This window comes from Rhinatrema bivittatum, chromosome 4, assembly GCF_901001135.1.
Source record: "Rhinatrema bivittatum chromosome 4, aRhiBiv1.1, whole genome shotgun sequence".
Taxonomy (NCBI): Eukaryota; Metazoa; Chordata; class Amphibia; order Gymnophiona; family Rhinatrematidae; genus Rhinatrema; species Rhinatrema bivittatum.
In genome coordinates, this window is record NC_042618.1 from 51,374,327 (window position 1) to 51,396,819 (window position 22,493).

The 22,493-nt window shown below is 47.4% G+C and overlaps 1 protein-coding gene across 3 annotated transcripts in view; it reads right to left on the minus strand.

Annotated features, from left to right (window-relative positions):
- PPP1R36 (protein phosphatase 1 regulatory subunit 36) overlaps nt 1-22,493 on the minus strand; it is a 230,585-nt gene that overhangs the window by 43,099 nt on the left and 164,993 nt on the right. For all 3 annotated transcript variants that reach the window (XM_029598105.1, XM_029598104.1, XM_029598106.1), the window contains exon 9: nt 3,375-3,568. In XM_029598105.1, the coding sequence (XP_029453965.1) occupies nt 3,375-3,568 (194 nt within the window). The remainder of the gene's footprint in view (nt 1-3,374; nt 3,569-22,493) is intronic.

The following is a 22,493-nucleotide window of genomic DNA, read 5'->3' on the forward strand; positions in this document are numbered from 1 at the left end:
TGTTAATATCCAGTGTACTCTTATCATCAAGCTTATTGCAAATAAACAAAATTTCTGTTTTTTTGTTGATTTAAGGACAAGTTCATATGGGCGAGTAACTGTTGGATAGAGGCAAGGTATATTTCCCACAATTTTAGAGAACTGTCAAGAGAGCCAGAAATTGGAAGCACAATTTGAACGTCATCTGCATATATGTAGTAAGTTAATTCTAAACCTGAGAGCAATTTACATAAAGGCAACATAAGGATGTTAAAAAGTATTGCGGATAGAGAAGAGCTTGGAGTATACCAGCAGAGAGTGACACTGGTTCAGATTCGAATATTCCAATCTTCACTTTGTAAAATCTATTCTTCAAATAAGATTCGAACCAGAGCAAGGTTATATCTAAAATACCACTTTCAATTAGTCTATGGATCAGTATCTCGTACTTAATTGAGTTAAAAGCCGTCAAAATGTCCAACATAAATAAAAGATAAGATTGTCCACAGTCCAACCCTCTAAGGACTATATCTGTAAGTGATAAAAGCAGAGTCTCGGTGCTAAAAAATGTACAAAAACCGAATTGTGCAGGATATAAAATATTATTATCCAGATATTCAGAGAGTTGTTTATGTACAACTTTTTGCATTAACTTAGCTACAAAGGGGAGCTTTGACACAGGCCTGAAACTGTTAAGATTACCCGCGTCGGCATTAGGTTTCTTAAGAAGTGGTCTAATCATAGCGCATTTCAGATTATCAGGAAATTTTCCTTGGTCCAAAGATAAATTTATAATATCAGCGATTGGTCTAGCAATGATACTGGATACTAAATTTAACGATTTAATAGGAATAGCGTTATGTGGATGAGCTACGGGATTCATCTTTCTAATTAAGATCTCTATTTCAGAGGATGTTACATTCTCAAAAATAGACCAGGTCTGGTCGGGAATCATAGGCAGAGTAATCTTCTGCATAGTTACCGAAGGGATGTTATCAATTAATTTTGAAACTTTGTCCCTAAAAAAATATGCAAATTCATTGTTTGAGCCTTCTTATTTGTTTGTTCTAGTCCTGTCCTTGGCCAGCCCTAGTCTAGTCTTGTCCAAATCTGTCCTTGTGTCAGCCCAGACCTTGTCTTGTTTTATCCTGTACAGTCCGTTTCTCCAACCCAGGCCTTGCCTTTGATTCCAGCCTTGTCTCCAGCCCTGTCTATATCCAGTTCCTGCCTACCCTCAGTACCAGCCACGTCTCCAGTCCAGGCCTTGCCTTTGATTCCAGCCTTCTCCCCAGCCCTGCCTATATCCAGTTCCTATCTGCCAGCTTTTTGTTCTGCCACCATGATGTTCTCCAGAAGGAAAGTCCTGCCAGCCCCCAGAACCTGGGGGCCAGTCGGGCTCAACTAAAAGGGGAGGGAGCTGGCTAGGCAGAAGACCATTTCCAATCCTGCCTTGCAGTCCAGTGTCGCCCCTGCAGGGATGATCTATGATCCCAGCCTGTCTGACTGTGACATTATATGTGTTCAAAACACATGGACTCTGACTTTCTTCCCCAGACCAGTGGATGAGAGGAGGACACTTCAACCCTGCATTAGCATATCTGAAAACTTCAGATGCTGCCAAGTATGTCTTTAGACTGAACTCAACAAATTCTTTGCTATATCCAGCTCAAGATCTATACATAAACTCCTTGTGGGAGAATGAATTCATCGGAATCCAATAATTATACTCAACTTGGAAAAACAGTAAAGTGCTATATGTCCAACTTGTGCTGTCTTCTGCAAATAAACGGGTCGATCCTGTAAGGCCGCGGTAATAACAGTGCGGCAGTGTCAGGCGCACCCTTCCTCCCCGCACGCACAGTTCTCTTCACTAAGTCCCCGATACTCTCTTCTAATCGCATGCAAATGCATGCCGCGGCTTTAAAGCGGTAGGGAAGGGTTATGCCCGCGTAACCCATTTTACTGTATAGGCGCTTAATACAGCGCCTATACAGTAACCAGGGTGCGCTGGTACCTGTCATTTCAAATGACATTTGAAATGACAGGCACCATGAAGTGAAAAAAAAAAATACCAAAAATATGTAAAAACCTGAGTGTTCAAAAAAAAAATTTTTTAATACCTGTCGGAGGGCCACGTGGGTCCAGGCGGCTGGCGGGCGGTGGCGGGAGCCGGGTGGTCGCGTGTTTAATCTAGGCCGCGGGCGGGTGGGCGCCTGTTCCAGGCGGCGGCGGGGGTGGGTGGACATGCGTTAGTTCGAGACGGCCGGCGGGCGGGCAGCGGCGGGTGGTCGCGTGTTAAATCTAGGCCGGGTCGCACAGGCGCGCATTCATTCATCCAGACGGAGGAGCCGGCGGCGAAAGCAGCCGGCTCCGCCTGAATGAATGCGCGCCTGTGCGACCCCTGCGATTCGGCGCTCAAGGCAGTCACAGCATTCGGCGCTCAAGGCAGTCACAGCATGTGACTGCCTTGAGCGCCGAATCGCAGGGGTCGCATAGGCGCGCATTCATTCACTGCCGGTGGGGGCTGCCGGGGCAGCCCCCATCGGCAGTGAATGCGACCCCTGCGATTCGGCGCTCAAGGCAGTCACATGCCGTGACGTCACGGCATGTGACTGCCTTGAGCGCCGAATCGCAGGGGTCGCACAGGCGCGCATTCATTCACTGCCGGTGGGGGCTGCCGGGGCAGCCCCCACCGGCAGTGAATGAATGCGCGCCTGTGCGGACCCGGCCTAGATTTAACACGCGACCACCCGCCGCCCACCGGCCGTCTCGAACTAACGCGTGTCCCCCCGCCGCCGCTGCCGCTGCCGCCTGGAACAGGCGCCCACCCGCCCGCGGCCTAGATTTAACACGCGACCACCCGGCTCCCGCCGCCGCCGCCCGCCGGCCGCCTAGACCCACACGGCCCTCCGACAGGTATTTAAACATTTTTTTTTTTTTTCTGACAGGTTTTATGTGTCCCACATCATTACATTTTCTCGATCATCTCTGTATCGCTTTTTTTTTTTATTGTGTTTTATTGTTTTTGAGTGTCTTAAGCGGTGTCGATGGATTTGTTACTAGACTCACAGTCCTAACTCCTACTAGGGGGAGGCGGTAAACTAACACGTTACGGCCGCGGCAAAACAGTGCGTTACTAATGAGATAACCTGAGCGCGCGTTACGGTATCGGAGGGGAATAGCTAATTCCTTCATTATACAGCTAATTCGTTCATTTACATGCCGGGTGGGGAAGGGTTACGCGTCTGTTTTAAGAAGCGCTACGGACGCGCGAAACTGGAGACTGTATCGCTGGTTTGCCTTACGCGTCCGAATTGTGCGCAGCGAGCTCGTTACAGACGAGAAATCTTCAACTGAATGTTACTGTATCGAGCTGACAGAGAGAGAAATTGTACCTTCTTTCTGAATAACTCTTTTTCTTCTTTTCAATAGGCATGTTTGTTTCCCGCTCCTCTGGAATATTTTTCTCTCTTATATCAGGGTTAAACGTATCAGAACGAAGAAGCCTTCCAATTTCTTCCTGAATCACTTGCAGATTTTTATGCTCGAACGTCACCCAAGCCATGTATATGCAGAAGTTGTAAAGATACTAAAGGCAAACAGAGAACACATTGAGAAAAATGGCTGTGAACAGTCAATCTATTCTAGTCAATGCTGTTCTGATGAATGAGCACGTCATGATGAAGTACAAATTTAGCATTCAGAAGGGTTTTTATAAGCAATTACTCATTCCTTACAACTTTGCTCAATTAAAATTTCCTCCTTCCTCAATTCATTTTACCCACAACCACTGTTCCCTCTAAGCCCTGCACATATGCATGCGCACACAGGTCATGAACCCCGTGCACACAGCAAAACTTAGTATGCACAAGAAATCCCAATATTATTTGCATTATACTGGTTTGAAGTGCACAAATTGAACTCAGCTTATAAAAAGTTGCACAAAAGAACATTTTTGCACATGTAGCCTTTCAAAAATTAGAAGGAACATTGCCTATAACTTGCTTACTTTACTTCTGCCCAGTGGTTTCACTGTTTTAACTCAAAGCCTCTTATTTTTTTTTGTGTGTGTATGCCTTGTCAGTCTGTCATGACTAGCTTGTAAACGCCAATGAGTAGAAACTGTCCATTATGCATTTCTGTACAGCGCCACATAAATCTAGTATGTTCTATACAAATGATTAATAATAATAATAAACTTTGCATCAGGGTACTAACATAGCAGATGACAACAGATTAAAAAAACAAAACACTTTTGGCCATCCAGTCTGAGCAGCTTTTCTGTTCCATACTGCTAAAGACACATCCCTGCTGTTAGTCATAAAAGCTCGACCGCTCTTAGGATACCGCCCCTTATTCAAATCAGTGCTGGTCATCTTCCTCATTGGTTCTCTACCATCCTGGGTAGATGAGCATACAAGCTCTCATACTTAATCCAGTACCAATGCCCCTCCCGGACGCCCCATGCTTCAACGCCAACCTTTGTAATATTAAAATTATTTGTTACAGCGACGCTATTAGTAATATCTTCATTTGAGTAGCATGGATTACATAAAGCTATAGAAAGATTTACAGAAACAAAGTTTAGTGAAAAGAAACCTTATCCAGGATTTGAACCTGGCCTTTTCACGCTCTTATACCTCTAGACCAGGGGTGTTCAAATGGGTCCTCAAGTCCCCCCAACCAGTCAGGTTTTCAGGATATCCCTAATGAATATGCATAAGAGATGTCTGCATACATAGGAGGTAGTGCATGCAAATCTCATGCATATTTATTAGCGATATCCTGAAAACCCGTCTGGCTGAGGGGGCACCAAGGACCGGTTTCAGCATCCTTGCCCTAGACCAACTAGCCTGACAAAGCAGTATATAAATAATTTCTCCTATCAGTTGCGCATTGATTTTAAAAGACTGAAATGTAACAACCTCTTAAGCAATGTACAGCAGATTTTACAAGTTATTTTGCGTTACTCAACTGCACAGTTGAAGAACAATTTTCAAAGAGCTCTCTTAAAAGTTGCCCATCCTTAACCCTGCTGCAGACATGTACTTTTAGCTAGTTTAAGGGGAGGAGCTCTTGGGGTCATATTTTCAGAGGAGAAATTGCATTTTTAAATGTACGCATACTATTTTCCAGCCAAATTTAGCCCACACAAAAAGCAAGTGCAAAGTCTGCAGCCAGCTGAACCCTTGGGCAATTTTCAAAGGGAAAGTAACATTCCCTTTGAAATTTGCACAAAGTACCCACAGACTTTGCATCTGAGCGGGCTGTTTTGAAAATTATCCTGTAAAGTCATAAAATCCCCTTAAATATCTACTATGCGGTAGATAATCAAAGCTGGTCATGTAAGTAACTTAGCCGGTTAGAACATATCCATCTAAGTTACGATATATATTCAGCAGCACAGCGAAGCCACTGAATATATGCATATATATATACGGACTTACTCGCTAAGTCTATCCAGCTAAGTTTAGACCTGCTTTATGGGGCATCCCAACTTACATGGATACTTATACGGCTAACTCCGAATATCGGAGTTAGCTGTATAAGTTTTACGGCTAACTCACTCCACCCCCAATCTACCCAGTACATGCCTATGTTTTTTGTTACGATTGTTATTTGTAAGGGCCCTGCCCTAATGTTATTGTTTTAATGTGAACCGATACGATGTGCAAACGGCTATCGGTATAAAAGAGATTTTAAATAAATAAATAAATAAATGTTTTGTGCATGTAACTGTTAGCCATATAAGGGACTTATAAGGCATAGTGGTGGCCACCTAACATAGGCGTATATTCAGCAGCCACTATTTAGCCATATAAGTCCCGCTTATCCAGCTAAATAGTGCTGAATGTGCTTTGAATATTAGGTCCATTATGTTGGAACAGTCATTTTAACCTGATCAGTTCAGAAATCCACTAAGTTGGAATACCCTCAACCTTTTTCCTTCTTGATAAGGAGAAATTACTACTTACCTGATAATTTCCTTTTCTTTAATGAAGACAGGTTAATCTACACCAGTGGATTATGCACCTCTACCAGCAGATGGAGATGGAGCAAAGCTGATGTCATGGTATATATATCCCTGCACTGACATCACTCTGCCAATATTCTCTACAAAAGCCATCTGTGGACAACTAAATAATATATGATCATAACTATTTTATAGTCAACCACTCAAATACTCAGTTAATAGAAAAACACTGAGTTCAGACAAGGAATGTAATATCACTAATCTAGGGACTGGATCTGACACTTACCAGTAATCGCCAGAGACGCAGCCACTCAGGAGGACAACAGCACCACCATCTGGCAGCCAAGGGCGAAAAGTAGTAATTTCTCCTTTCTTAGCATTCAGACAGGTTAATCTACACCAGTGGGATGTACCAAAGCTACTCCTGAACACGGTGGGAGGCTGCCCACGGTCCGATCAACACAGCACACACGAAGGCTGCATCTTCTCAGGCCCGCAAATCCAGGCGGTAATGCCTTGGAAAAGTGTGTAAGGAGAACCATGTCACAACTCGACAAATCTCAACAGTAGACAACAATCTAATCTCCGCACATGACACTGCCTGAGCCCTGGTGGAGTGAGCCCTAACCTGACTAGGCAATAGCTGCTCAACATCCACATATGCGGTCGTGATAACCTCTTTAATCTAGTGGGCTATTGTAGCCTGCATCACCAGCTCAAACTCTTTACTCCCACTGTGGAGAATAAACAGCTGGTCCATCTTCCTGAGAAGTTTAGAAACTTCCAAATATCTCATGATATGCCGCTTGACAACCAAGGTCTGTAACAGGCGATATTCATCCACATCTCTCTCCCTGTTCAGAGACAGCAGGGAAACTGATTGATTCAAGTGAAAATCCAAGACCACCTTTGGTAAAAAAGATAGAGCAGTTCGCAACTGGACCACCCTGGAATCACTCACAGGAATGGTTCCCGGCAAGGCAGAGCCCGCAGTTCAGAAACTCTATGTGCAGAACACCATCCTCTAGTAAGTAACCTCAAGGAGAGGCTACACAGTGGTCAAAAGGTGGGACCCTCCAGAAAATCCAGAACCAGATTAAGACTCCACAAAGGCACCAGCAACCACAAGTGGGGACAAAGATGCTTCACCTCTTTCAAGAACCAGGTAACATCCAGATGGGCCGACTAGGATTCACCATTCACATGACTCTGCGAATATGCAAGAGACACCTCCTGTACCTTCAAGGAATTAAGGGCCAAGCCTTAAACAATCCATCCTGCAAAAAATCCAAACTGAACAGGATTTTAACCGAACGAGGATGAACCCTTCCTTCCTTACACCAAGCCTCAGACACTCGCCAAACCCGAACATAGGCTAAGGAAGTGGAGAACCTTTGCACTCAAAGCAAGGTGGAAATTACAGCAGTGGACTATCAACAACCGAGCCCTCTCAAGGGCCATATCATAAGACAAAAATCAAGTCGGATCTTCGATCCCTGTGGACCGGTAATCAGAGAAAAGAGTCCACCAGAAACCTCCACAGATCTGCATACCACAGCCTCATGGACCAATCTGGCACCACAAAAAACACCAACCCCATGTGTCTCTTGAACCTCCAAATCATTTTGCCCAACATGGGCAACAGGAAAAAAAGCATATGGAAGCTTGTCTTTCAGCCATTCCTGCACAAGGGCATCAATGCCCGAAAACTTCAGATCTCTCCTGCGACTGAAAGAAGCAAGGAATCTTCGCATTGTGTGATGTCACCAGCAAGTCTAGAAACAAGAGGCCCCAGCAGCCCATTATGAGCTGGAACACTTCGTTGACAATTCCCATTCTCCTGGATCCAGACTCTGTCTTCTGAGAAAGTCGGCTTTTACATTATCTTTTCCTGCAATGTGTGAGGCTGAGATCCTGAAAATGTACTTCCGCCCCATTCCATGAGTTGGGATATTTCCTGTGACACTTGCTGGCTCTTGGTTCCTGTGACACTTGCTGGCTCTTGGTTCCTCCCTAGCAATTGATGTAAGCCACTGTCATCACATTGTCCAAATCATTCAGACTGCTTGACCCTGCAAGCAGTTGACAAATTCCAAGTATACCAACCAAAAGGCAGGAGCTTCCGAATGATGTTCCATCACCCCGCGCTGACAACTCCTGATGGTGAGCCCCCAACCCGGGAGCTCGCAACCGTAGTGAGTACTAGCCAGTGCAGTGTTCATAGGGGAATGCCTTTCGTTAGATGGTCCGCTTGCAACCACCACTACAGATGGATGCTGATCTCCACCGGTAACTGAAGCCAAAATGAGTAGTCCTGAGACTGGGCACTCCAACTTGCAAGCAGTGTGCGCTGAAGAGGACCTTGCCCACGGAACCACCTCTAGGGTGCCTGCCATCAACCCGAGCACCTGTAAATAAGACCACACCGTCAGGCATATTGTTTCTGTCAATAGCCGCACTTGCGCCATCAGTTTCTGAATGCGGGTCTCCAGCAGGAACACCCTGCCTTGCTTTGTGTCGAAAACGAACACCGAGGTACTCCAGTGGCTGGGATGGCTGCAAATTGCTCTTGGCCAAGTTCACCAACCAACCTAGTTTCTGAAGCCAGGAGATCACCTTGCATGAAATCTAAAAGCTCTCCTTCATGCTTTTGGCCCAAATTAGCCAATCATCTAAGTACTGGTGGACCAGAATGCCATCCTTTCTCAACACTGCCGCTACCACCACCTCCTTGGAGAAGGTTCTGGGCATGGTGGCCAAACCGAAGGGTAGAGCTCAAAACTGATAATGTCACCCCAAAACAGCGAAACACAGAAAATTGTTCATGCTCCAGCTGGATGGGAATATGCAGGTATGCCTCTGACAATCCAGAAACGTAAGAAACTCCCCCAACTGTACTGCCATTATCAGCGAGCATAAAGTTTTCATACTGGAACAAATCACTCACAAAAGCCAGTTGGCTCACTTGAGATCCAGGGTGGGGCAAAAGGAACCCTCCTTTGCAGGTACAATGAAATAAATGGAATATCGGCCCATATTTTCTTGAGACATGGGCACAGGGATCATGGCCCGCAGGCCAAGGAGTCTTGATAACATACATTCCACTGCCTGTCTCTTCTACGGAGAGATGCAGGGAGAGGCAACAAAAATGGCCCGAGGAAATGCTGAGAAACTCCAGAGCAGAGCCATCACCTCCAGAATTCACTGGTCTGACATGAGCTTGACCCACCGCCGATAAAAAAGAGAGGCAGGTGGCCCCCTATCTCATGTTCCCGGGGGTGGGTCGGCACACCGTCATTGAGGGGTTTGGGGGGCACACCCACAAAGCTCCGTCTGAGCTGCCTAGCACGAAGGACTGAGACCTACCCAAAGGTTGAGCCCTCTGAGAAGCTGCTCCTCTGTAGGATCAAAAACGTTTGAAACCTCTAACATGACCTCTCACGCCGAAGGAGCACAGTGCCTGCTTTTAATCCTCTAGTAACTGAGGAACCTGGGACTCACCCCATTTATTGCCATTTTTTAAAAATTCACTCCCAAACAAGAATGATCCTTTAAAAGGCAATTTTGTAAGATTGGACTTTGAAATTTTATCGGCCGACCAATTCCTCAGCCATAGCTGATGCCTGGCCGCTGTCACCAAAGCCACTCCTCTGGCAAAAGTGCGGACCAGGTCACAGCCCGCAACCGCCAAAAAAAGGTGGCTGCTGGTTCCATCACTGCCCTGTAATTCAAACCAGACTCATTGACTTCCTGAGAGAGAAGCAAGCAAGAATGAGCCACCAGAGAGCAGCAAGAGGCTATCTGCGAATTCATTGCCACCGACTCAAGGCCTGTTTATAGCCTCAATTCTCCTATCCTGCACATGCTTCAATGCCGCTCCCCCTTCTACAGGGATAATCATCCGCTTGGTGAAGGCACACACCAGCACATTCACTTTCAGAAAGCGCAACTGCACTCTCGCTGCCGGATCCAGGGGGTACAGTACTTCCAAGGCTCGTCCCCCTTTAAAATTAGCTTCCGGGGCACCCCATTCAAGATCAATCAATTCTTGAAAAACATCCATAATGCTTTATGCAAAGAAACTAAAATGAGATTCTTCTTTGACTAAACATGGAATCAGTACCCAGCACACCTAGCATTTTCAGTGTCTGGGAGATCAGAGCCAGCAACATTGTTCTATATGGTTCTATATGGAATTTCCCCATCCTCCGTGGAGTAAAGATCGCCTTCATCATTCGTGCCATCTGGGTCTCTATGAAAGTGACCCACAGCAGTTCTAGATCTATTTATTTATTTAATGTTTTTTTATACCGGTATTTGTCGTAACATCATATCGGTTTACATGTAACTTGTAAAAATAGAGAAATTACATTGAACGGGGTGAAGGCAGAACTTGGAGGGGTGCAGATGTTAGTTATCAAACTTTGGTAGAATCAAAACACTGCAGTTAGTATTTACAAATAGAACCAGACATTGCAGTTAATAATTACAAGTAGGGGAGGCAGCTATGTTTGCTGGCATGAGAGGGGAGGGGTTTGGTGGGATTGGGGTGGGCAATAGGGTTTCTCTGGGAAGGCTTGTTTGAAAAGCCAAGTTTTTAGCTTTTTTTTTAATTTTTGGGTGCTTGTCTCAAGTCGAAGGTCTGATGGCATAGAGTTCCAGTGGATGGGTCCTGCTATAGAGAAGGCACGCTCTTTTGTGGATGATAGTCGATAGGTCTTGTGTGGTGGGATGTGAAGGGTGCCTTTGTGTACTGTTCTGGTGGGGCGCTCAGAGGTATGTAGGCGAATGGTGTTGTTGGTCCAGTTGAGGTTGCTGTTGTGAATGGATTTATGTATAATGGATAAGTTCTTGTAGAGGATGCGGGCGGAAACTGGTAGCCAATGTAGTTCCTTGAGGTTTGGAGTAATGTGGTCGGTTCTACGCGTGTTGGTTAATATTCTGGCTGCAGCATTTTGGAGAATTTGTAGGGGTTTGATGTGAGAAGCGGGGAGGCCTAGGAGGATAGAATTGCAGTAGTCAATTTTTGTAAGGATAGTGGCTTGAAGAACGGTACGAAAGTCATTGATGTGAAGGAGAGGTTTAAGTTTCTTAAGGGTGTGAAGTTTGAAGAATGAGTCTTTTAAAATTCAGTTGGCTGTCAATGGTGACTCCAAGGCTTCGTGGATGAGGCTGGAAGGAAATTGTGGGTGAGTGATGATTCATGTCTGCCAAGTGCTTGGTGATGTTATGTTGCGAGATGAGAATGAGTTCTGTTTTTGCTGTGTTCAGGGCAAGGTGGAGGTTGGTAAGGTGGTGGTTTATTGAGCTAAGGCAATTCTCCGATGTTTTGATGAATTTGGATAGGGATTCCTGGATAGGAATGAGAATTTGGACATCGTCCGCATAGATGAAATGTGGGAGCCCTAGGTCCATGAGGAGCTGGCAGAGAGGGAGGAGGTATATGTTAAATAGGGTGGTTGAGAGTAAGGAGCCTTGGGGGACCCAAGTTGGGTAAGTTGGGTGGGTGTGGATTCGGAGTTTCCAATTTTGACCAAATAACACCTGTTTTTAAGGTAGGAGGTGAACCAGAGGAGGGCTGAACCAGTGATACCGATTTCTGAGAGGCGTCTGATTAGGATGTCATGGTTGACAGTATCAAAGGCTGCTGAGATGTCAAGTAAGGCTAGAATGTAGGAGTGACCATGGTCAATACCTCTTAGTATAGTGTCTGTAAGGGAGAGCTGGAGAGATTCCGTGTTCAAGAATTTTCGGAAACTGAATTGACTGGGCGCGAGAATGTTGTGGGTTACGAGGTAGGCTGAGAGTTGGGCATTGACAACTTTTTCCATGACTATGGCGAGGAAGGGGAGGTTGGATATGGGGTTGGCGAGGTCTGAGGTGTCGAGGTTGGGTTTTTTTAGGATGGGTTTGACCACGGCAAGTTTTAGTATGTCAGGAACTATGCCAGTGGTGAGTGAGCAGTTGATTATTTGCGCTTGGGGTTTGGCGATTATGTTTGGGATGTCTAACAGGGCTTTGGAGGTAAGGTGTCATAGGGGTGTGAGGAGGGTTTGAGCTTTTTTAGTATGGTTTAGATTTCAGGAGCAGAGGTCGTGTCTAATGTATCCATGGCAGGGTTATGGTTGCTGCGTATAGGGAATGCTAAGGGGGAGGGGGTGGAGAAGCAAAGCAGGAGCTTCTCTATCTTGTTTTGGAAGAATTGTGCGAGTTCTTCGCATTTGACTTTGGAGTCGTTGTCTGGGATGGGGGGGTATTGTTTTTGTAAGTTCAGTGACGTAGGCAAATAGGGCCTTGGGGTTATATTGGTAGTCGTGTATTTTTGCTGCATAGTGGTCGCGTTTAGTTTTGAGGATTGTTATTCTGTAGGTGTGTAGGGCGGATCCGAATCCCACCCAACTTACCCATGGGGTTCCCCAAGGCTCCTCACACTCACTAGGTGTCATAGTGGATAACACATTGAAATCGTCAGTTCAGTGTGCTGTGGCAGTCAAAAAAGCAAACAGAATGTTGGGAATTATTAGAAAGGGAATGGTGAATAAAATGGAAAATGTCATAATGCCTCTATATCGCTCCATGGTGAGACTGCACCTTGAATACTGTGTACAATTCTGGTCGCCGCATCTCAAAAAAGATATAATTGCGATGGAGAAGGTACAGAGAAGGGCTACCAAAATGATAAGGGGAATGGAACAGCTCCCCTATGAGGAAAGACTAAAGAGGTTAGGACTTTTCAGCTTGGAGAAGAGACAGCTGAGGGGGGATATGATAGAGGTGTTTAAAATCACGAGAGGTCTAGAACGAGTAGATGTGAATCGGTTATTTACTCTTTTGGATAATAGAAAGACTAGGGGGCAGTCCATGAAGTTAGCATGTGGCACATTTAAAACTTATCGGAGAAAGTTCTTTTTCACTCAATGCACAATTAAACTCTGGAATTTGTTGCCAGAGGATGTGGTTAGTGCAGTTGGTATAGCTGTGTTTAAAAAAGGATTGGATAAGTTCTTGGAAGAGAAGTCCATTACCTGCTATTAATTAAGTTGACTTAGAAAATAGCCACTGCTATTACTAGCAACGGTATCATGGAATAGACTTAGGGATAGATTTTCAAAGGGTTAAGCGCGTAAGTTATGCACGTAACCCTTAAAAAAAAAACCCTGCGCACCCTGAGCCTATTTTGCATAGGCTTGGCGGCACACACAAGCCCCGGGACACACGTATGTCCCATGGCTTGCAAAAAGGGGTGGGCGGGGGCGGGGTGTGGTCGGAGCCTCCAGACACAGTGGCCATTTGCTGCTGTGCCCGGGATCGCGGGCCAGCCATAGGCCGGCACGTGTAAATTACGCCTGCCGGGAGGTAGGTGCAACTTACCCAACAAAGGTAAGGGGGGGGATTCTAGGTAGGGCTGGGGGGCGGGTTAGGTAGGGGAAGGGAGGGGAAGGTGGGGGGAGGCGGAGGGAACGGAGGGAACGGAGGACGGCTGCGCGGCTCGCCTCGTGCAAGTTGCACAATTGTGCACTCCCTTGCGCGCACCGACCCTGGATTTTATAACATGCACGTGCGGCAGCGCGTGCATGTTATAAAATCGGGCATAGATTTGTTCGCGCTGGGTTGCGCAAACAAATCTACGCCCGTGCGCACCTTTTAAAATTTGGCCCTTAGTTTTTGGGTACTTGCCAGGTTCTTATGGCCTGGATTGGCCACTGTTGGAAACAGGATGCTGGGCTTGATGGACCCTATGTCTGACCCAGTATGGCATGTTCTTATGATCTTATCTGTAAAAAGCAAGAAGGGTGGGAGAAGGGTTCTTGCGCCATTTTCTTTCAAGTAGTCTAAGGTCGAGTTTGAGGTTTTTTAGGAGTGGGGTGTACCAAGGATTTTTTGCGTGTTGTGTGTGGCTTATTTCCTTGGAAGTGAGTGGGCAGAGATTATTAGCGATGTTTGTTGTGAGATTGGTCCAGGATGAGAGGGCTAGGTCAGGGTTGGTAAGGTCTAAGTAGTGGAGAGAATTGGTGAGGGCAGCAGTTAAGTCATCTTTATTGAAGGGTTTCCTATATTGTTTGCCTTTGTTGTGCTTGGAAGGGGTTGAGGTGGGAGAGTTTATGTATAACTGTGTTTTTATGAGGGAGTGGTCAGACCATGGAACGGGTATGCAGGAAGGGGGTTGAGATGCGTGGATGGGGGAGTTAATGAATATCAGATTGAGGAAGTGTCCCGCTTTATGCGTGGGGGTGTTAATGAGTTGCTGGAATCCTATTGCATTCAATGAGTTAAGTAGGGCTTCACAAGATGAGGAGGGGTTGGTGTCGTCTATGTGTAGGTTAAAGTCACCTAGGATGATGGAAGAGGTGTCCATGTTCAGGTTGACTGTATTCGATGAGAGGTGAGGGATTGTCCTCAAGAAGGTTAGGATGGGCGTCTACTAGGCATATTTGAATTTCTCGGGACTTGAAGAGTCCGATTTCTTGTCTGGTTGGGGGGTCAATGTGTATAAGTTTAAAGTTAAGGTGTTTTTTTTGCAGCAAGTAGTAGCCCCCCGCCTTTTTTTTTTAGATCTTGGTATTGAGTAGATGTCGTAAGAGTTGGTGGGGAGTTGGTTGAGGAAGATTGTGTCTGAGTGTTTTAACCAAGTTTCCGTGATTACGCACAGGTCGGGTTTACACTCAAGGAGGAGGTCGTTAAGGATGGGGGCTTTTTCCCCTAGAGAATGAGAGTTGAATAGGATGAGGGAAAGAGTAGTTAGGCTGAGAAATTGAGTGAGGTGGGGAGTCTGTGATAGGAATGAGGGATTTACGGTGCACTGTGGGTGTGCTGAAGAAGAGGGGTCTGTTTTAGTGATATTTGTGTTTGATGATAGGAATAGGGTAGGCTGTCATGGTTGCCTGTGGGATAGGATTGGAAGGAAGGGTAGTGATTTACTGTGTGTTGGGGGCCGAGATAGAGAGCAGTAGATGAGTGTGTTAGAAGGGTTGTCTGGTGTTGTGTGAGTGGGGGTTTCGGAGGGATGGGGGTTGCAAGGGATTTGAGTAGGGGGTGGCAGAGAGGTCGGCGCCAGCACTCAGCGTTTTTCAAAGAGCACTGGTCGCGGTGGGTGACGTCAGCAAGGGACGGTCTTAGAGGGTGGATTCTTACTTGGCCCTGGGTTGTTGGTCGCCGCTCAGTTTAGCCACGTGAGGCCAGGTCGAGTCACCGCGTGAGAGGATTTTAGGCTTGAATTCTAGCTATTGGGAGGGAATGGGAAAGGCAGACAAAGAGTCTGAGATCAAGGCAGTGTGGTCTGGTTGTATGTAGAAGGGGTAGAGCACAAAGGGGGCCACATAAAGGGACACACTAACGGGCAGGCCCCTTTGATTGCGCTCCTTCGGCGCGCGTGGCGCTGCGGTGAGTGCCCTGATTTTAAGGGCCTTCCAAGCGTCTCCGGCGGATGATGTCAGCGATGCGCCTGGCCTCCGATTGGCCCGGGGGGGGGATACGATCTGAGTTGGGCCACTCCAACACTTACCCTCAGCACCAGGCATGTGGGAATACACAATCTACGATCCTGAACTCTTAGGTTTGGCTGGCTCCATCAACTGTGCCTAAAGAAAGGACTGCAGCCCTTGAAAAATTCCACCCAAGGAAGGGTAGAAGGATCCATACCAAAACCAAGGGGCCTCGGTCCTGCACCCACTGAGTTGCCTTCCTTTGCTGACAAACCAGTTAGGGGAGCCCCAAAACCAGGCGAAACCTCTGACAGGTCCCCCTCTGGTCCCCTTCCTGCATCATGCTGGGAAGGGCTGGGCTCAGCAAAATTGACCAGAAATAACTCTCCCTGAGCTTCCAAGTAGCGCTGACACAAGTTAGAGGGGATGCCAGCCTGAGATGCCTGAATATGGCAAGCAGCACAAAGGTTAAGGTGCTTAGGCTTCTTTGCTACCAACGCCATTGATAAACACTCAGTAGCAGCACACTCCAGAAGGCGTCTGACAATTGTGAGCCCCACTGCGCATGCACACAAGTGAGCCTAGACAGGGCGTCCAAAAACAAGCTCTGTCCAATAAGCACACACTACGGAACTGACATCAGACACTGTTTTGTGGCAGACTTGCGCATAGAAAAGCACACAAATGCCGCCATAGCCTACCACGCAGCGTCTGAGCAAAGCCTGAGAGTGAGGCCTAGCCAAAAGGCTGCTCAACCTGCCAAGCTGCTACGACTCCCCAAGCTCCCTCGGAGACAGGAATGGACATTGGATTGGCGCATTGAGACTAGAAGGGGAAGGGAATCCCTCACTCTCTTTTTTTTTTTTTAATTTTACCTGAGCTCAGCCTGTTCCGGCCAAGTATAGAGTCGATCTCCAGCTGAGGGGAAGGGGGCAAAGGCCTTCATCGCAGTGCTCGGCTTCCTGCACCCACTAGTCTCAGCTGTTTCTCTTTCTACAGCTAAGTCCATACCGGAAAACCAGCTACCAGATTAAGGCACTCTATTGGAGGAGGGATCCACAGATATCACCTCAGGAAAACTCGACTGAGGGAGGGTATCACCACAGGAGAGTGGAGCAAATTAATTTCCTTCTTCTTTTCTCCTTTTAATTTTTTTTTTAAGCAATCCCCACTAGGGAGATGCATGTCCAACATCTGCTGGAGACAGAGAATATTGGTAGGCTGATGTCAGTGCAGGGGTATATATACTGTGACATCAACTTTTCTCCGTCTCTATCTGCTGGTAGAGGTGCATAACCCACTGGTGTGGATTAACCTGTCTGAATGCTAAAAAATGTATAGTGCTAAAATATACATATCTGGGAACCTTTGATTTGCAGTCACCCTTAGATTGTTGGGGATTAGCAGGGGAGGGGAGGGGAAGGGGACTGAGGAGGACAGAGTACAACTAATAGACTCACATTTCCCCCCATACACACATATGCTCATTTTCACACGTTCACACATACACGCTCTCACGCAAATCTCATTCAGATACATGCCCACTCTCACATCTCTCTTCCACACACAGAAGCCCACTTATTATATCCTCACACTCCCTCATACACATGCCCATTCACCACTCATCCCCTCATACAAACATGTCCACTCATACACATATTTGCTCACTGTCACACATCTCTCTCTCTTTCCTTCACTCTCCCTCTCACCCCAAGCCTAAACCCACCAGTGGCAGCAGCCCTTTAGGCCCATGGGACTGCTCTATCTTCCTGCCATGCAGGCTGACGCTGTCCCCTCCTTCTTCTGGTTCAGCGTTCCCTGACACTCTGCCTGCTCCTTCCAGTGACAGCCAACCGCCGCTCCCCCTGCTCCTCTCAGTGCGGACCTGACGCTCCATTTTCTTCCCACCTGCGTGGTTACAAGTGACTTCCTCTTCAGGGCCCATGCAGGAGCTTGAACAGCAGCAGATGTAGCAGCACCCTAACCCAGAGTTTTATACTACTGACCCGGAGACCCTGCAATTCCTTTGGAATTCCAGAGTCTCCAGGTCAAATCTGGAGAGTTCCCAGTTATGAAAATATAATATCTTACCATCTTAAAAGGAGCAAATAAATTTTAAATAACTATTTTCCAATAATTTAGGGCTTTTCAGCACATGTAACATCCAAATGACCTCAAAAACTTCACTGCCCCTATCCAAGGAGTACTCCCTCCTACCTTCGCTGAGTCTAGCAGAAAGGAACTCCTGCCAATCGGCCTGTGTCGAAAGAGAAAATGCTTATATATGGGTTCCAGTAAGCATATCACAGAGTTACTTCCTCTAATCCTTTGCCTTCTCTATCAGACAGAAGCTCCCTTTCAACCCCCATTGCTCAATAATACAGACTGGGAACACTTACTAATAATTTTGTTATGCTCAGGCTTGTGAACCCTTGGCCGGGGTTCACAACAACAACAACGACAGGAGGATGGTATACCTTTCGGAAGATCCGTAGGTTCTCTCGTCGGGTGGCGAGGCAGGCCAGAGGACGGGACCAGCTGGCCCTCGGCACTGGAGACTGAGGCAACTGCAGAGGCGGATGAAGAGACGAGAAGAGGAGCTGTGTCTTCACCACTGGAAGTCTGCGATCCCCCCAGGGGGACCCGGACCGCTAGGACTTAGGCGGGCCCTTGGAGACGGAGTCTAGAAGGAGTCCTAGGTCAAGTGCCAGACGGTCGTCGCTCACCAGTCCGAGGTTGTACACCGAGGGATCACCACTTGCCAGTCTGAAGTCACACACCAGAGAATCACCGCTTGCCAATCCAAAGTCGCACACCAGAGAATCACCATAAGCCAATCCGAAGTCAGGAACCAGGAACACCAAGACGTAACAGGGACAGCGATCCAAAGCTCAAGGAACTCACCGAAGCAAGCAGACTAGACAGCGCTGGAGGACGTTGCCAAGTCACTGAATGAGCAGAGGAAGCCTCCCTTTATACTTCTCCTGCTCAGGCTGATCAAGAACAGGTGGAGCTGGTTAAAGGGATCAGGTCCCTTTAAATCTGTAGAGGAAGCGCGGCCTCGCGCCTAAGGATGGCGGCGGCCATCTTAGATTTGCCTCGTGGAGGAGAGACGCTGTTGGACGCCGCAAGGGAGGAGCAGGAACGGCTCCCCCTGCAGCGAGCAGCACCGAGGGCCGCGCTGGAGCGATGGCCTAAGTCAGTGCCCTCCCCTGGGGCTCCCGCGGCAGGGGAGCACCGCGGGCAAGGTAGGGGGCCACGGCCGCAGAACACAACAGTACCCCCCCTCTTTAGGGTGCCTTCCCGGAGGCCTGGGTTTAGCGGGGTGGTCTTTGTGGAACTGTTCCAACAAATTCCGGTCCAGGATGTTAGCCAATGGCTCCCAGGAGTTTTCCTCGGGGCCGAAGCCCTTCCACGCTATCAGGTACTCCCACTTTTTCCGGTGTTTCCTCACGTGAAGGCAATGTCTGCTATACCTCGGTATATAAACGAATGCTAAATAAAAAAAAATAAATAAACATCTAAGACCTCCCGGACCTGATAGGTGAGGTCATCTTCGGAGGCAACAGGTTGAGAGGTCGGAGGCATGCTGGAAGACCAAGACAATACCAGAGGCTTCAGGAGAGAGGCGTGGAACGTGTTGTGAATCTTGAGAGATGGGGGAAGACGAAATTGATACGAGACAGCCCCCACCTGCCGGATGATGGGAAACGGCCCGATGAATCGCGGGGCCAGTCGTGATGATGGCAGCTTCAAGCGGATGAACTGCGTGCTCAACCAAACCTTTTGGCCCGGCTTGAGAGGCGGGTACGGTCTTCTGCGCTGGTCAGCATATCTTTTAGTGGCCTGGCCGGCCTTGATCAGGGCACATTGCGTGGATATCCACAGGCAGTGCAACTCATCAGCGGAGAGTTGAGCTATCGGAGACGCAACCGTGATGGGAACAGGCAGTGGTGGGCGTGGCTGTTTCCCATATACTATCTGAAACGGGGAGGATCCCGTAGCCGCGGAGATATGAGAATTTAGCGCAAATTCGGCCCAGTGTAGCAGGCTAGCCCAGTCATCTTGTTTCTCATTGTCATACAGACGAAGGAATTGTTTCAAAGTCTGGTTTGTTCTCTCTGCAAGACCATTGGTCTGTGGATGGTAAGCGAACATGTAATCTAGGGTGACGTCGAACTTCTGGCAGAGAGCCCTCCAGAACTTGGCGGTAAATTGAGGCCCTCGATCTGACAGGATGCCTTTAGGTAGGCCATGAAGCCTGAAGATGTGCTGGACGAACAACTGTGCCAGCTGTGGTGCGGATGGCAATCCTGGCAAAGGGACGAAGTGTGCCATCTTGCTAAAGCGGTTGACAACCACCCATATTACCGTGTTGCCACTGGATAGTGGCAGGTCCACCACAAAGTCATTTGCCCCATGGGTCCACGGTTCAGAAGGCGCAGGTAATGCCTGAAGTAAGCCTGGGGTCAAACCGGAGATCCTCTTGTGGTGAGCACAAGTCTGGCAGGACTCCACATATGCCCGGACATCCTTATTAACCTTTGGCCACCAGTAGTACCAGCGCAGTGTCTGCAACGGGCGGGATTGCCCTGGGTGGCCGGAACAGCGGGAATCGTGAACCCATGCCAGCACTTGTTTCCGCAAGCGCGGCGGGACCAGAATTTTCCCGGGCGGGATGGTCGTGGTAGCAGACAGGAGGATACGGGATGGCTCAATGATGTACTGTGTGGTTCCTCAGAACCTTTCGTTGAATCAAATACCCGTGATAGGGCATCAGCCTTAACATTCTTCCCGGCCGGTCTGTATCGGGGGATAAAGTTGAAACAGGTGAAGAACAGGGCCCACTGGGCTTGTCGTGGGTTGAGTCATTGTGCCCGGTGCAGGTATTCTAAATTTTTATGGTCTGTGAAGACCGTAAACTGGTGTTGTGCCCCCTCCAGCCATGGGCGCCACTCTTCTAAGGCCACCTTGATGGCCAAGAGCTCCTTGTCACCAATGGCGTAGTTTCGCTCTGCCGGTGAGAACTGGTGGGAGAGGAAGGCACACGGACGTAGCTTATGGCCCTCGGAGGCCTGGCTCAGGATGGCCCTTACTCCTTCCGAGGATGCGTCCACCTCGATAAAAAATGGCCACTGCGGATCCGGATGCCGAAGGCACGGTTGTTGCATGAATGCCTCCTTGAGGCGACGAAAGGCGGCCTCTGCTCCCGGAGGCCACTTTTTGAGATCCGCGCCTTTCCGGGTCAGGGCTGTCATCGGGGCAACAATGGATGCATAGTGAGGGATAAAAGACCGGTAATAGTTTTCGAAGCCCAGGAACCTTTGGAGTGCCTTGAGCCCAGACGGCTGTGGCCATTCCCGAATGGCTCTTAGCTTTTGCAGATCCATGCTGAATCCCTGACTGGAGACTATATATCCCAGGAAGGGAAGAGACTCTTGCTCAAACAGGCACTTTTCGAGCTTTGCATACAACTTATGTTCCCTGAGATGTTGTAAAACTTGGACGACGTGCCGGTGGTGGGCGGCCAGAGTGTCGGAGAAGATCAAAATGTCATCTAAATATACAACCACGCACTGGTACAAGAGGTCGCGGAGTATCTCATTCATGGTATTCTGGAATACTGCGGGGGCATTACAGAGCCCGAACGGCATCACCAAATACTCATAGTGGCCGTCTCGGGTATTGAAGGCCGTCTTCCATTCATCACCCTCCTTAATTCGAATGAGGTTGTAAGCCCCTCGGAGGTCCAACTTGGAAAAGATCCTTGCACCTTGTAGCTGGTCAAAGAGTTCAGAGATGAGAGGCAAGGGATAACGGTCCTTGACCATTATAGCTTTCAAGCCCCGGTAGTTAATGCAGGGGCGAAGTTCCCATCCTTCTTCCCGATGAAGAAGAACCCAGCCCCTGCGGGGGACTTTGACTTCCGAATGAAGCCCCTCTCCAGATTTTCTCTGATATACTCATTCATGGCCTGCGTCTCTGCAGGCGAGAGAGCGTAGGTGCGACCTCGAGGAGGCTCAGTGCCAGGGAGGAGGTTGATGGCGCAATCGAAGGATCGATGAGGTGGAAGAATCTCAGCCTTTTGCTTCGAGAACACATCCGCGTATGAGGCATAGGTGGCCAGCAGGCCTGGAAGACTGGTGGAGGCCACAGAGTAGAAGACTGGAATTACTGATTGTAGGCATTTGCCGTGACAGCTCGGACCCCAACGGGTCAGCTGTAAGGTCTTCCAGTCAAACTGGGGGCCGTGTTGCTGAAGCCACGGAAGGCCTAAGACAACCGGGTGTATCGAATGCTCCAGGACATGGAACGTCATCTGTTTGCGATGAAGGAGCCCAACCCTTAACTGGGTAGATTCTTTTTTTTTTTTAATTATTTGTTTATTGAATATTTCTATTTTAAATACAATCAAACATGGATAAGTAAACAATCTTATACTCACAGTATAAAATGAAAAGACATAATTTTTCCATGTGTAACTTGACAATGGTTAAAGAATATAAAGGTCAAAACCAAGAGTATGAAGAGACTTAAAAACCAACAGAAAGCAGTATCATTTAAGGAAAAAAGGAGCAATAACATGTTTATTGTCCTAACTCTCTCCCCCTATTTTACCTTCACAATAGAGGTTTATTAGGATAGGGATTCCAAATAGGATTTTAACTGATCTGGTTGGTTAAAAATATATTTCCTCTCTTGATATGAGACAACGCAGCGACAAGGAAATCTTAATATAAATTTGACCCCTTTTTGTTGGGATAACCCTTTCATTGATAAAAATTCCTTCCTTCTAAGCTGTGTCTGCCGTGATATATCAGGAAAGATTCTTATATTCTGTCCATGAAATTTATTATTCTGCTTTCTGAAATAAAATCTCATTAAGGATTCTTTTTCAGACAAGAAGGAGAGTTGTACAATAAGAGTAGCTCTAAGCTCTATGTTCATCTCAAAGGATTTCTCCAACAAATCGGACAAATTTAAATTGTCTTGAATTGTAGGTTTCTGATTATCTATTTCCTGATTTTGTGATATGTAATACATCTTATCAATTACAGGTAGGGTTTCATTGGTATATCCTAATATATTTACCAGATAACTTTTGAACATATCTTGTG